Here is a 13994-nt window from a genome sequence, read left to right as displayed (position 1 = left end):
GTGAAAGATGCACGGTTAGCAACATAAGCATAGCATGTTCCCTATAGTGTAAATGAAATATACACTGAGAGCTTTTGTGAAATGGATATATGAAATCAGAAATATAGGTTTCCCTTTAAAAACGGGAATCAGGGGCTAAGAGGTATGGCTTAGTGGTAGAGTACCTGCCTGGCATACATGAGGCCCTGGGTTCAATCTCTAGCATTGCAGTATATAAAAGTGTAGAAGCAAATCATTCATACTAACAAGTGCTTTGTTTAATTTAGGTAATATGTTGCAAGCTATATTAATTGATAAGAAAACTAAAGATATATATGTAATATATAGAATATGTGTGTATATATTATATATACCTATATATATTTCTTTTCTTTTTTTTTTTCTTTTTTTTTTTTTTTTTTTTTTTGTGTGTGTCAGGGATTGAACCCAAAGGTGCTTAAGCACTGAGTCACAGTCCTTTTTATTTTTTATATTCTGAGATAGTGTCTCACTAAGTTGCTTAGGGCCTTACTAAGTTGCTGAGGCTGCTAAGGCTGGATCCTCCTGCATTAGCCTTCAGAGCTGCTGGGCCTACAGGTATTTGCCACTGCCCTAGCTAAATATACAAAATATTTAAAACTCGGGGAGCTAAACCAAGAAAGTATTTGACATCTAATCATATTAAAGTTCAGATCCTTGCTAAGATTAAATGTTTGTTCTCTGAGTGACAAATTTCCCAGGAGTGTTTACCTGCCAGTCAGTATAAAGAGACTGTAACTTACTTGTCAAATTGTATAACTAGAGTTCATCTTCATCCAACTGAAATTTAAACCTCTAGATCTACAGATGCCAGAGTTTGGGAGAAATGTTTTAACACATGGAAGGCCATAAAATTTAGCTAAAGCTTGACATGTGGCACTAGATGTATATTCCATCAATATACACAAAATTTTTTTCCTAGAAGGAATTATGCAAAACTCTAGACAGTGGTTACTGTGAAGAGAAATTGGGAGAGAGATTTTTGTTTTTCATCATGTATCCTGTACTTTACATTTTTTAAAACTATTTAAAAGTAGTATATGCAAGATTTTTTAATGTCAAACATAATGAGAAAATAGTGCAAACATATGTTTTCTTCTCTTAAAGTTTTGTTTTGAGACAGGGTCTTCACTAGGTTGCCCAGAGTGGCCTCAAATTTGTGATCCTCCAGGCTCAGCCTCCTGAGTAGCTGGGATTACCAATCTGTGCCTCCACACCTAGCTGTTTTCATAAGGAAAAACAAAAACTGAGTTTCTTTGTTTCGTGGTAATGGGGATTGAACCCAGAGGTGCTTTATCACTGAATGACATCCTCAGTCCTTTTTATTATTTATTTTGAGACAAGGGTTCACTACCCAGGTTACCCAGGTTGGCCTCAAACTTGTGATCCTCCTGCTTCAGTGTCCTGAGTAACTGGGATTACAGGTGTGTGCCACTATGCCCAGAATAATAAATGTTATTTTATAAATATTTTAAAAATTAAATCTGGCTTCTGGAAAAAAAAATCAGCCAGAAGTATGTATACGGTCTCTTGGCAGTGAAAGTCTCTAAGGCCCAAGAAACAGCTGGGGTGTAGTTGTAGAACACTTGCCTACAATGCACAAGGCCCTGGCACTTGCCTATAATGCACGAGGCCCTGGGTTAGATCCCCAATACCATAAAAAAAAAAAAAAAAAAAAAAAAAAAAAAGATTAAAGCCCAAGAAATAGAATCCACAAAGGAAAAGATGTTGGAAAGGCACTCTCTATAATGAAGGAAGCATGTAAACTGACAGCACATTTCTGAAGAATCATTCTATTGGATAAAGAAACTGTGGTATATATATACAATAGAATACTATTCAGTCATAAAGGAGAATAATATTATGGCATTTGCAAGTAAATGGATGGAACTGGAGAATATCATGCTAAGTAAAATAAGCCAAGCCCAAAAAACCACAGGCCAAATGTTTTCCCTGATAAGTGGAGAATGATATATAATGGGGGTGGGGGGTGGGGAATGAGAGAAGTATGGGAGAACTTTAGACTATGTAGAAGGAAATGAGAGGGAGGGGGGTATGAAAAATCATGGAATGAGACAGACATCATTACCCTATATACATGTATGATTACACGAATGGTATGAATCTACATTGTGTATAACCATAGAAACAAAATGATGTACCCCATTTGTGTACAATGAATCAAAATGCAGTCTGTAAAAAATCAAAAGCTAAATTAAAAAAAAAATTCCTAAATGTCCAGGATGTTCATACTTTATCAGAATTCCAGTGCAGAAAACACATTTTACAAAACGCTTGATGAAGCACTTAAAGTTGGATGTAAAAGGATGTTTACTGCAGTGGTTTGTGTTAAAGAAAAACTGGGTCAAGTATGGTGGTACATATCTATAATTCCAATACCTGGAAAGCTGTGGAAGGATGATTAAAAGTTCAAGAGCAGCCTGAGCAATTTACCAAGACCCTGTCTCAAAATAAAAATAAAAACCAGGTGTAGTGGCACACACCTGTAATCCCGGCAGCTCAGGAGGTTGAGGTAAAAGGATTGCAAATTCAAAGTCAGCCTCGGCCACTTAGTGAGACCCTAAGAAACTTAGCAAGATTCTGTCTTAAAATAAAATATAAAAAGGGCTGGGAATGTAGCTCAGTGGTTAATTGTCCCTGGGTTTGATCCCCAGAACCAAAGAGTAATTAATTAATTAAAAATAAAAATAAAAAGGGTTAGGGGTGTTGTTCAGTGGCAGAGCATTTGCCAAGTATGTGCAAGGCTCTTGAGTTCAATTCTTAGCACCACAAAAAAGAAAGGAAGGGAGGAAGGAAGAGAGCAAGAGAGGGAGGGAGGAAGGGTAGAAAGAGAGGAAGGAAAAGTAGAAGTAATTCAAATATCCATCAAGAAGAGGCTGGAGACCAGCACAGTAGTGCACATCTGTAATCCCAGTGCCTCAGGAGCCTGAGACAAGAGGATCTAGCAATTTGGCGAGCGAGGCCCCAAGCAACTTAGCAAGATCCTGTTTCAAAAACAAAAACAAAACAACAACAGAGAGCTGGGGATGTAGCTTAGTGGTAAAATACACCTGGGTTCAATCCCCAGTACAAAAAAAAAAAATTTTTAAAGAGAGGCTGGAGTGTGACTCAGTGGTAGAGCATGTTTAGCATGCACAAGGACTTGAACCCTGAGTTCAATTCCCAGTATCGGAAGGAAGGAAGGAAGGAAGGAAGGAAGGAAGGAAGGAAGGAAGGAAGGAAGGAAGGAAGGAAGGAAGGAAGGAAGGAAGGAAGGAAGGAAGAAAGGAAGGAAGGAAGGAGGGAGGGAGGGAGGGAGGGAGGGAGGGAGGGAGGGAGGAAGGGAAGAGAAGAAAGAGAAAAGGAAAAGAAAAAGAGGTTGTTATTACTTAATTAAAATGAGTGGGATTGGGTCAGGTATTGTGGCGCACACCCCAGTGACTCACAAGGCTCAGAAAGGAGGATGGAAAGTTGGCAAAACTTTGCCTCAAAATAAAAAGTACTTGGGTGTGGCTCAGTGGTAGAGGACCCCTGGATTCAATCCCCACTACGACACACACACACAAAAGATTTGTGCATTGTATGTAAATTATAACTCAAGAATTGCTATCATAAATATATCATAAATTGATGTTATGCCAGGCATGGTGGTGCACACCTGTAATCCCAGCTGCTTAGGAGGCAGAGGCAGGAGGTTTGTGAGTTCAAAGCTAGCCTCAGCAATTTAGCAAGTTCCTAAGCAACTCAGCAAGACCTTGTCTCTAAATAAAATATAAAAAAGGGCTGGGGGTGTGGCTTGGTGATTAAGTGCCCCTGGGTTCAATCCCTGGTACAAAAAAAAAAAAAAAAATCAGTATCAGTAGGAGTCTGTTTAAATAAATTATGGTATATCTCTACAGCAAATTATACAGATGTTAAAAAGAGTGAAGTAGACCTTTATGTGTTGATCTGGAAAGATCTCCAAGACTCAATGGTGAGTTAAAAAAAAAAGCAAGGCACAGAAGGGTTTATAAAGTATGCTGTCATCTATATAAAACAAAGTTTTTTGGTACTGGGGATTGAATCCAGGATTGCTTTACCCCTGAGTGCTTTTTTATTTTTTATTTTGCGACGGGGTCTTACTAAATTGCTGAGGCTGGCCTCAAACTTGCAATCCTCCTGCCTCAGCCGCCTGAGTCTCTCGGATTACAGGCATATGTCAATGGCTGGCAACAAATGCCTTCTGAAAGGAGAACTAAGTGACCAGGGAAGAAGATAACAAGATGGAACTTTTCATTGACCATCTTTCTCTGTCATTTGAATTTTGACACCTAGACATATAAACCTTATTCAAAAATTAAATTAAAAATTGTAAGCCAGGCATGGTGTCATGTGCCTGTAATCCCAGCAACTCCAGAGGCTGAGGCAAGAGGATCCCAAGTTCAAAGCCAATCTAGGCAACTTAGTAAGACCCTGTTTCTAAATAAAAAATAAAAAGGACAGGGGATATAGCTCAGTGATAGAGTGCCCTGAGTTCAATCCCCAGTACTACAAAAATAGAAAAAGAAAACCAAAAAGTAATAATAGAAATAAATAATAATAGAAAATTAATAAATAATAGAACTGCTAAAATTAAAATTGTAAAATAATAAATAAAACTATTTTAAAATATTTAATGGGGTTGGGGATATTGCTTAATGTACAGCACTTGCCTAGCATGTGTGAGGCCCTGGATTCAATCTCTGGTATCACAAAAAAAAATTATAAGAAAATTGTAATGAGCTCATTTTCTTCAACAAGGCTCCTGAGCTGCAGATGCAGAGATGCAGATCTTGTGAAGACCTTGATGGCCAAAACCATCACCCTCGAGGTGGAGCCCAGTGACACCATCGGGAATGCCAAAGCCAAAATCTAAGACAAGGAGGGTGTCCCATCTGGCCCACAGCATCTGATATTTCAGGCAAACAGCTGGAGAATGGCCGCAGTCTCTCAGATTACAACATCTAGAAAAAGTACAGTCTGCACTTGGTGCTTCACCTTCAAGGTGGCATCACTGAGCATTCCCTGAGCTAGCTTGCCCAGAAATACAACTGTGACAAAATGATCTGCCACAAGAGTGGCAGGCGGGGGGTGCCCACCTGCACCCCCGTGCTATCAACTGCCACAAGAAGTGTGGCCACACCAACAACCTCCATCCCAAGAAGGTCAAATAAGCCCCTCCATTGGCTTCTTTCCCCAAAGGAGCCTAAGTCCCATGCATGGCCTTGAGACTTTAATAAAGTTTCCCTTACATTGGACTGGCGTAGTTAAAAAAAAATTGTGATGAGTAAAATAGTCATGAAGTTTTATTAGTAGATAAAATGGATTACAAAAAATACATAGGGCTGGTATATAGCTTAGAGGTAGAGTACATGCTTAACATGTACGAGGACCTGGATTCATCCCCAGCACTAAAAAATGCTTTTAATTACACACACACACACACATATATGCATATATATATAGACATATCTACAGACACATGTATATATGTACATATCTACACATGTATATACATGTACACACATATAATTTGTGATACAATTTTATTAAAATTAATATATATATATATATATACACACACACACACACGAAGAGTAAAACTAACATCAAATTACTTAGGGTGGTAAGATTTGGGGTGACTTTTAATTTCTTCTATAATTATAATATACCTCAATGTTTTTCCCACCCAGTGGCCAAGAACCAAACACAAATAAAACGGGTCTATCTCAGGGCAATGATACTTATCTTTTCTCCACTGATATCTCTATCCATGCTTCATGAAGCCAGGCATCCAGCCAAAAGGGATTAAATATAACTCACAAGCCAGCCTTGCCCCTCCCTTCTTACCTCCTGGGAACATGGGCACCAACATACCCACATACACACACACATTTACTCAAAACATTCCTAGTCGTAGGATTCCAGAAAGCTCCATGGATGCATTAAAATGTAGGGTGCTCTCCAAATGCTGAAGCCAATTATTGCCTGAGGAACCCTTTTTTCTTAGCCAAGGCTGGGAAGAAGGAATAGAGCAGAGGGAAGAAAGATGCGGTTTTCAAACCTATGAGGACAAAAAAAAAAAAAAAAAAAAAAAAAGAAAAGAAAAAGAAAAAGAAAAAAAAATCCAAGAGCTAAAAATAGGTGCATTTAATAATCTCATGAGCAGGAAAAGACATGTGAAATACCTTGCGATTTCAGGGGTTCTGGAAAGACCTCCTACTTCCCTTCTCTTGGTTGGGCCCTTAAATTCCAAAGCTAGCTCTTCTTTAAAATATTTATTTCTGTTAAAGTATAATTTTTTAAAATTTTCTATGGATTACTCTCAAGATGAATTATTTTTTCTACTCTGATCATGAGAATAACTAAGCCAGTGGTTTTCTACTTTTTTCTATCTCTAGACTAATCATATGGGAAACATCACCCTTATTTACATCTTTCATTATTACTCTGAATCAAACTCTAGTTTTATGGTGGGGATTCTTTATCAGAATGTGGAGGAGCATACATTTAGCTAGCCAAAGTTATTTCTTTTTCTTTTCCCTTTTTAAAAAAGTTTTGAGATAAAGACTCACTAAGTTGCTTAGGGCCTCACTAAGTTGCTGAAGCTGGCCTCCAACTTGCCTCGGCCTCCCAAGTTGCTGGGATTACAGATGTGAGCCACTATATCCAGCTCAGCAAAGACCATTTCTTATGTCCTTCTCTCCTGCCTCTGCCCAGGTCACTTCAGAGACTGCGGACCACCATCTAGATCCAGTTTACTGAAGGCAGGAATTATTTCCAAATCCCCAACACCAGAGTCCCTGGCCCACAGGATACTCTTCATAAAAATATGTTGAATAAACATAGATATTTATGAAGAAGAAAAGAAGATACTAGGGACCTGGAAGTTTGGATGAAACTACTTGTAAGAGGGAAAAGTGTTAACCACTTTCCAGTTTTTAGCTTATAGGGAAACAGCATAAACAATAATAACAACATCTAACTTCCCATCCCACACTTTTTTCTTTGAGACAGGGTCTCACTATGTTGCCCAGGCTTGTCTCAAACTTCTGGGCTCAAATAATTTTCTGACCTCTAACTATTGAAGAGTTGGGACGACAGATACACATCTGACGACAGATACCATTCTGGGCTCAACATCTAACTCTTATTGAGAGTTTATTATGTGCCTATCACGGTTAAGAAGTTTATACACATTATTTCATTTACTGATCACAATAATACCATTTTATAGATAAGAACACTGAGGTCAGTTAGCTTGCCCACAGTCACACATCTAAGAAATGGTAGGGCACAATTTTAAATCCAAGCAATCTGATTCCAGACCCATACCCAAAGTGATCAGAGAACTGCAATGTCAACCCTGCATAAGATCCTTATCATGGCTTTTCACTCCCTTCCCTTTTGGGCATTCCTCCAAGTATTTCTGGATGGAACTAAAGGCTTTCATCACTCCCTTTTTCCAAACTCAATCCCATTTTCAGAAATATGCAGTTCTCCTACCCATCCTTTCAGAGGGCCATTCTCGCCCTCTCCCCCTTCAAGTAATTGAATACCCTGCAAGTTGGCACAGTGTCAGAGACCAAAAGACCTGTTCCATTAGAAATACTCTAGGATTCTCTCCACCTTTTAGGAATGTTCCCGAGACAGGTATCTTTCTCGGCCCTGCATGCTTGGCACTCCTCATAGCCTTCTCCAGAGGGCCTCTCTTTGTCAATCTGGGCTCTGTTCACCTTTAACCTACTCTTTATTGTCTTCTTGTCCATTTGTGCAGAAAAGGTCCAGGAATTTGCTGTAGTGTTCCATCATGTGTGCTGATTGAAGCTAATGGGGGACCTAAGATCAGGGGCCCGAAGATGAACAAGCTTTCAACTCTCAGTAAAGTACTTGGTAGAACCCAAACTTGAAGCAGCAGCCTCGATTTCCATGGTGACACCCTTAGGGATTGTTGCTATGGAAATGCTAGAGAGACACTGGCCACAGTGATCATTACTTCCCCTCTCCATTTTCCTTAATGATACTTCCCCAAACTCTTTAGATATCAAAGGAATCTAAGGCCACCCCAAACCAAGCAAACTCTGTTCCAACAATCCTTCAGGTTCAGTGTAGCTTTTCTAAACAAGGTATTTGATGATCCTGGTTTCTTGCATCTTTAAGAACCCTCTTAACTTTTGGGAGTCTCGAGGGAGGTAACCTGTGGACATTTGAATGAAGGAGAGGGAGAGGGAGTGTGATTGGGTGTGTCTATGTGTATTCTCAATGTCATCTCCTCCAGGTCTGGCACGGATGCAGCAGCACAGACAGTAAACACTGGGATACTGATGCGAAAAACCAACGCAGAGAATGGCAGATACTTAAATGGGTTCAGTGAAAGAGTCACACTGGATTCTAAGTGTAAAAAGAGCAAAACAAGACATATACCACACAGTGACCCAGACATCCTTCCACTATGACTTAGGCCATTAACTTTGGCTATCCCCAGCCCCCAAATTTCTGAGAAGTCAGAGGAGTGCAGGAGAAATAAGGTGCACACAGCTGTCTCTCCAGCTTATCCTTCTAACCCTCCGCAGAGAACAAAGCCCAAGAACATAAGGGCCTCCGAAGCCCAAGCCAGCCGCAGTGCAGCAGAGGTGAAGGGAAGAGCTGTCACAGGAAGAAGCAGGGACTGGTTGTGGAGAGGTTATTTTCCCTTTCTTTCACTCTTCCCTTATCTTCTCGGACATCCTGAAGCAGCTTCCTCCACTGTTCCTCAGTCAGTTCCCCAAACATTGGGCCCCAAAGAGATCAGGAGGAGAAAAGAGGTAGGAAATGTCATTCCCTGGGATCCTCAAGGATCTCCTCAAAATCATGTCTTCTGCCAGGCACAGTGGTGCATGCCTATAATCCCAGCAACTTGAGACTAAAACAGAAGGATCACAAGTTCAAGGCCAATCTCAACAACTTAGTGAGGACTTCAGTAATTTAGTGAGACTCTGTCTAAAAAATAAAATAAAATAAAAAGGGCTGAGGATGTAGCTCAGTGGTAAAGCATCACAGGGTTAACTCCCCAGTGTCAAAAAAAAAATGTCTCTTAAAGCCCTCATTCAACTGAATGAGGAATTAATAGTAAGTCGAAAGCTCCAGGGATATTGCCTGAGACAAAATGGCCCCCTGTAAGCATTTATCTTTAGTGAGACTGACAGGATAGCCAAGGCAAGGGAAGATACAGAGTGAGACAAAGGTACAGACCCACAAATATCAGGCAAAATAGACAAGGAAATATCAGCTGTGCAGCTAAGATAGAATCTAAACTGGCAGGGGCCTGGGCTTCTTTCCATCTCTTCTCCATCCCATCTCCCCCAGTGTCTCTCCTGTTTTGCTGGACTGACTGGACAGATCAATACCTCATCTTTCCTCTCAACATGTCTCCCTAACTTATCCCACACACCAAGATAGCCCAGAAAGCCTATAGGAGTCACCTCAGACTTACTGGAAAATCCTTCCAGAACAACCCTCCAAAACAAGGAAGTTACACTTAAAGTAGAAACCTTTTGTGGATTTGATTCCCATAACTAGCCCCCTCCTGTTTCTCATCCTTTATATCTCAAGCAGACCTCAAACTCCAACTCCCATGGCTTGTTGTTCTGACTACTCAGAGAGGGGCCCCCAAGGGTTGATATGAACTTTCTTTTACACTGGCCAGGCTAGACTGACCAGACTGCAAGCCCTGAGGTCCTTGAGGCAAATGAAATAGAAATCCTCTTCTTGTGTCAAACATACACTCACACACACACACACACACACACTCACACTCACACATACATCTATAAACATACATACAAGGCAAAAGTACCACTGGAATTCAGACAGTGGGTGAGGGTGGAGACAGGCTGGGGGTGGGGGCTTAGAGCCCTCCCTAAAGCATGTGTACAAAACTCATTACTGACTCAGAGGGCTCAGGCATCCTGCCCCCTTTTCCTTCATTCCTTTAACAAGCACGTTTCCAGGTGCTTTTGTACCAAGCGCTATGGATCAAAGATACATAAGAAGCACCTCTGACCTTGAGGATTGCCCTCATACATGCCCCTCCTTCTCAGACTGGCAATACTTTCCTAGCCCAGCACTCGTCAAGCCCTACAGGATTTGACCCCAAGTCTTTTCACCCCACACACAGCCTGGGAATGGTGGAGTGAGCAAGGCCTAGAAACTCCCTTTGGGACATCACAGAAGAAGGTTCAGAACAGAAATCTGGGAAGGCAATGCAATATGAAGAAAAGGTGATTTGCAGACTTGGATTCAGATCTATGGATTCTCAGCATGACCTTGAGAAAGTCATTCAACTTATTTTGGCCTCAATCTCCACATCTGTAAAATGGAAATATCAATGCTACTTCAGATTTTTTCAAAGATTCTACACTATCCATAGAGTAACAAGTCAAGGATAAATACTAGTTCTCCTAAAGATCTCCACGGATAGGGGCTGTCATGATGAGGTAGAGGTCAACTGCTACTTTTTATTGGATCATCAAGAGGAAGGATGAATAAGCAAGTATGCATTACAATCTCAGGGTCTGGATATATTTACTTGGGGATGATGGTTGGGGAGTCTGAAATTCTCTTTCTACTGTACCTGGGATGGAAAGGCAGATAGGTCCTTAGAATTCCAGAGGCTTCCCCCCAAACTGGGTGTGGCATCAATGTATTTATTTCCCAGAAAACCCTTCATCAGTCTTGCCCCAACCCTTAAGTACAGACTGTAACTACTTCAAGGGACTATAGAGGACTTGGACCTACAGCCCATTCCCATTCATACTTCCACAGAGACCCTGGACTGCCCACCTCCCTTCTAGCCCATCCATTATCTTTCCCCTTCTTTATTGGGAGGCAGGGGTAAAGACCTAAGCCAATAACAAAGGGAAGATGCGCTTTCTCTGGGGGAGAGAGAAAACATCAGAAAAACACGGGGCTGGCTCCAAGAGGTGGGGAGGTGGCAAAGAGCAGCAAAGGGGAGTTGGGTCTCATGATGGCCAGGAAGGGCCCCCTCCCACTCTGCAGAGACTTGGCTGCCGGCCTGGCCAGGCCACACCCAGCCATCCTGATGCAGGCGAGAAAAAGGAGGGGCTGCGGCGAAAAGGATGGAGGTTGAGCAGCGGGGAGGGGGCGCAGAATGACAGGAAAAGGCTAAGGCTCTGCGGGGAAGAAGATTCAGCCTCCCGCCCCCTCCCCGAATTCCGTCCTGGAGTAGCACTCACTCCGATAACGACGCTGTCGTCCCCTTGGAAAATGGGGATGAACTTGTCTCCCCGCAGGATCTCTGCCTGGTTCAGAGGCCGAAATCGGCAGAGAACCTTGATGCTGCATTCGTTGTTCGTCTCCGCCATGGTGGTCGCCGGCGTAGAACTGGGGCACTTCTCAGGTTGCAGAGGTGGTGTGTGCTCGGAAGGAGGGGTCGCTCAGCTGAAACCGAGACGGAGAACAGGTGCTCAATCGCTGAGGTTGAGAAAGCAGCTGGGTCGCCCGGATGAGGCGGGGGAGCAGGGCTGGGGAGCGCTTTCTGGCTACTGCAGCTCTGGGATGCGGGAACCTGAGCGTCTGGTCCTCTCAGCTCTCCGCCTCTCCGCCCCTCGCGCTGCAGCCGCGCTGCGGGCCTGGGCGGGGCGCGACCGAGCAGTGGGGGGCGGGGCTTCCCTCGTAGGGGGCAATCCGCTTGTTTTGGACCGAAAGGTGGGGCCTGGCCTCACTCCTCGCCTTCTTCCTCCGTCCCTAATGCTCGAAAATAACCTTGCCTTCACCCTTTCCCTACCCGACTCGCTCACATCATCCCACCCCCACGCTCTCGACCTGTTTGTTCCTCCCTCAGGCTCCACCTCCGGGAAGGAATGGAGGGGACTGAGGTGGGCCTGTTGCCTGTTTTGGGAAGAAGAAGGTCCACAGGACTTCCAGTCCCTTTATCACAGTGTATCCCAATTACAGTCCTCTCTCCAACTTGGGAGCACATTTCTCATTCCCCCTCCCCCAGCCCATTCCACAGATGCACAAAAGCTGGACTCCTAACCCATTCTGCCTTCAAAGACAACCTTCCGAACCTCTGCGGAGGTGGGTATCCAGATTCCATTGCCAGGGGAAAGTGTCAAAGGAGGGTCTGCTACTCCCTTCCTCTTCTACATCCAAAAGTGCACTCTCTTCTCTTCACAACGTACACACCAGGTCCCTAGGTTGAGGCAAGACAAACTCCCATTCTGGATTATCAGAATTTAAAAGTAGACCATATTTTCATTTTTGCCTCCTAGGTGGGTTGGGACTAGGATGGAGATGGGCAAGAGTAGCGGGATGGTGATGGGAGTGGGTGAGGCTATAGGGACTTGGAGAGAATCTCTAGGGCAAACATCTACATTTGGTTTTCAGGTAGGCTTAGGCACCGATGTGAATGTGTTTCTAGGCCCAGTTACCATTGGATAGGATCGCTACACAACAAGCTAGTTCCTTTCTTCACTGCTTCTCCCCTTTCTCTGGAAAAACAAAAACAAACAAACAAAAACTCCCCAGAGATTCCTCGTCCTTCCTGCACTTGGGTCAGACTCCTGCTGCAGCCCCTGGGCAGAACCACTCAGGAGCTAGCCAAATTGATTTTTATCCAGAAGTGGCTAAATTGATTTTTATCCACATCACAGTCCTTTCTGGCCAAAAGAGAAGTGGACTGCAGAAGTTGAGACTCTAGGTGAAGGGGAGGGGCAGGGTGATGGGAGAAGGGAGGAAGGAATGGAGGTTCTGTTTAGAAACTGGCCAGTATACAAGGTTGCTTAGACACTATGGGGCAAGGGTAAGAGACTAATGGCTTGGCCAGAAAAGACCTAACTCAAAACTCAATGAGGAGCTTACCCATGTTGGGCCTATACCTCTAATCTACCTTGAATCTTACAGAAACTGAAGGAAGCAGCTGAATGAGAAGGCAGTAGGTCTGTGGGAGAAAAAGGCAGAGGCTTGGGGAGGAGCCAGGAGAGAGAACACAATGAGTTCCAAACTCAGGAACTCTCCAGTCATTTGGTTTGGCACTATTTCTAAGGGTTGCAGCATCCTGTAAGCTCAGGAAATGTCCTAACCTCAGGCCCTCAGGCGCTACAAGGTGGTATCCTTAACAAGGAAGCTGCAAAATACCAGTCCATGAGGATCACTAGTCAGAAACAAAAGTTAAATGGGTGTGCCCCAACCTCCAAAGAACAATGTGGTGAGTTACATAAAGCTGAATTTGTTAAGTCTCAAAGGACTTTTAAGAGTTTGTCCTTTTTTTTTTTTTTTTTTTTTTGTACTGGGGATTGAACCCAGGGGCACACAACCACTGAGCCACATTCCCAGCCCTTTTTTGTATTTGATTTAGAGACAGGATCTCTGCGTTGCTTAAAGGCTTGCTAAATTGCTGAGGCTGGCTTTGAATTCGTGATTCTCCTGTCTCAGCCTCCCAAGCCTCTGGGATTACAGGCGTGCACCACCACTCCCAGCTAAGAGTTTGTCCTTTTATTTTTCTACCAAGTAATGGTGGTAATGTATTTGCCAGGTAAAATAAAAAGGTAGCACCACTTTGTGTATCTCTCTCTCTTTTTTTTTTTTTTTTTTTCCCTTCTTTTTTTGCGGTGCTGGGGATCAAACTCAGGGCCTTGTGCTAGAGAGGCAAGCAGCCTGCCAACTGAGCTACATCCCCAGCCCTTGTGTATCCTTAAGAAAGGTTTGTTATTTTAATTTTATTGAACCATGAAATTCAGAAGTCTGGGAACTATTAATGAAATGATTAAGAGGATGGAGAATGTTCAGACAGACTCAGAGCTGTCACTTGTCCATTTGTCAACTTAAGATAGGATTACCAGACTTGAAAAACAAAAACAAAAGCAGTGTACCTAGTTAAATTTGAATTTTAGGAAAACTACTTTTTTATGTGTCAGTATGCCCCAAATACGGGACAAAACAGAGCAAAACCAAACAAA

The 13994-nt window shown here is 42.8% G+C and overlaps 1 protein-coding gene across 2 annotated transcripts in view; it reads right to left on the bottom strand.

Annotated features, from left to right (window-relative positions):
* KIF5A (kinesin family member 5A) overlaps positions 1-13994 on the bottom strand; it is a 44287-nt gene that overhangs the window by 28771 nt on the left and 1522 nt on the right. The window contains exon 2 of one of the 2 annotated variants that reach the window (XM_079142507.1): positions 11271-11475. In XM_079142507.1, the coding sequence (XP_078998633.1) occupies positions 11271-11399 (129 nt within the window). In that variant the 5' untranslated portion in view covers positions 11400-11475. Of the gene's footprint in view, positions 1-11270; positions 11737-13994 lie in introns of those variants that run through there. The other variant, XM_079142508.1, reaches the window with a different exon arrangement.

The sequence above is a fragment of the Sciurus vulgaris genome (genome assembly GCF_902686455.1).
Source record: "Sciurus vulgaris genome assembly, chromosome: 5".
Taxonomy (NCBI): domain Eukaryota; kingdom Metazoa; phylum Chordata; class Mammalia; order Rodentia; family Sciuridae; genus Sciurus; species Sciurus vulgaris.
Note: the sequence above shows the minus strand (reverse complement) of the source record. Positions and strands in the feature narration are given on the sequence as shown.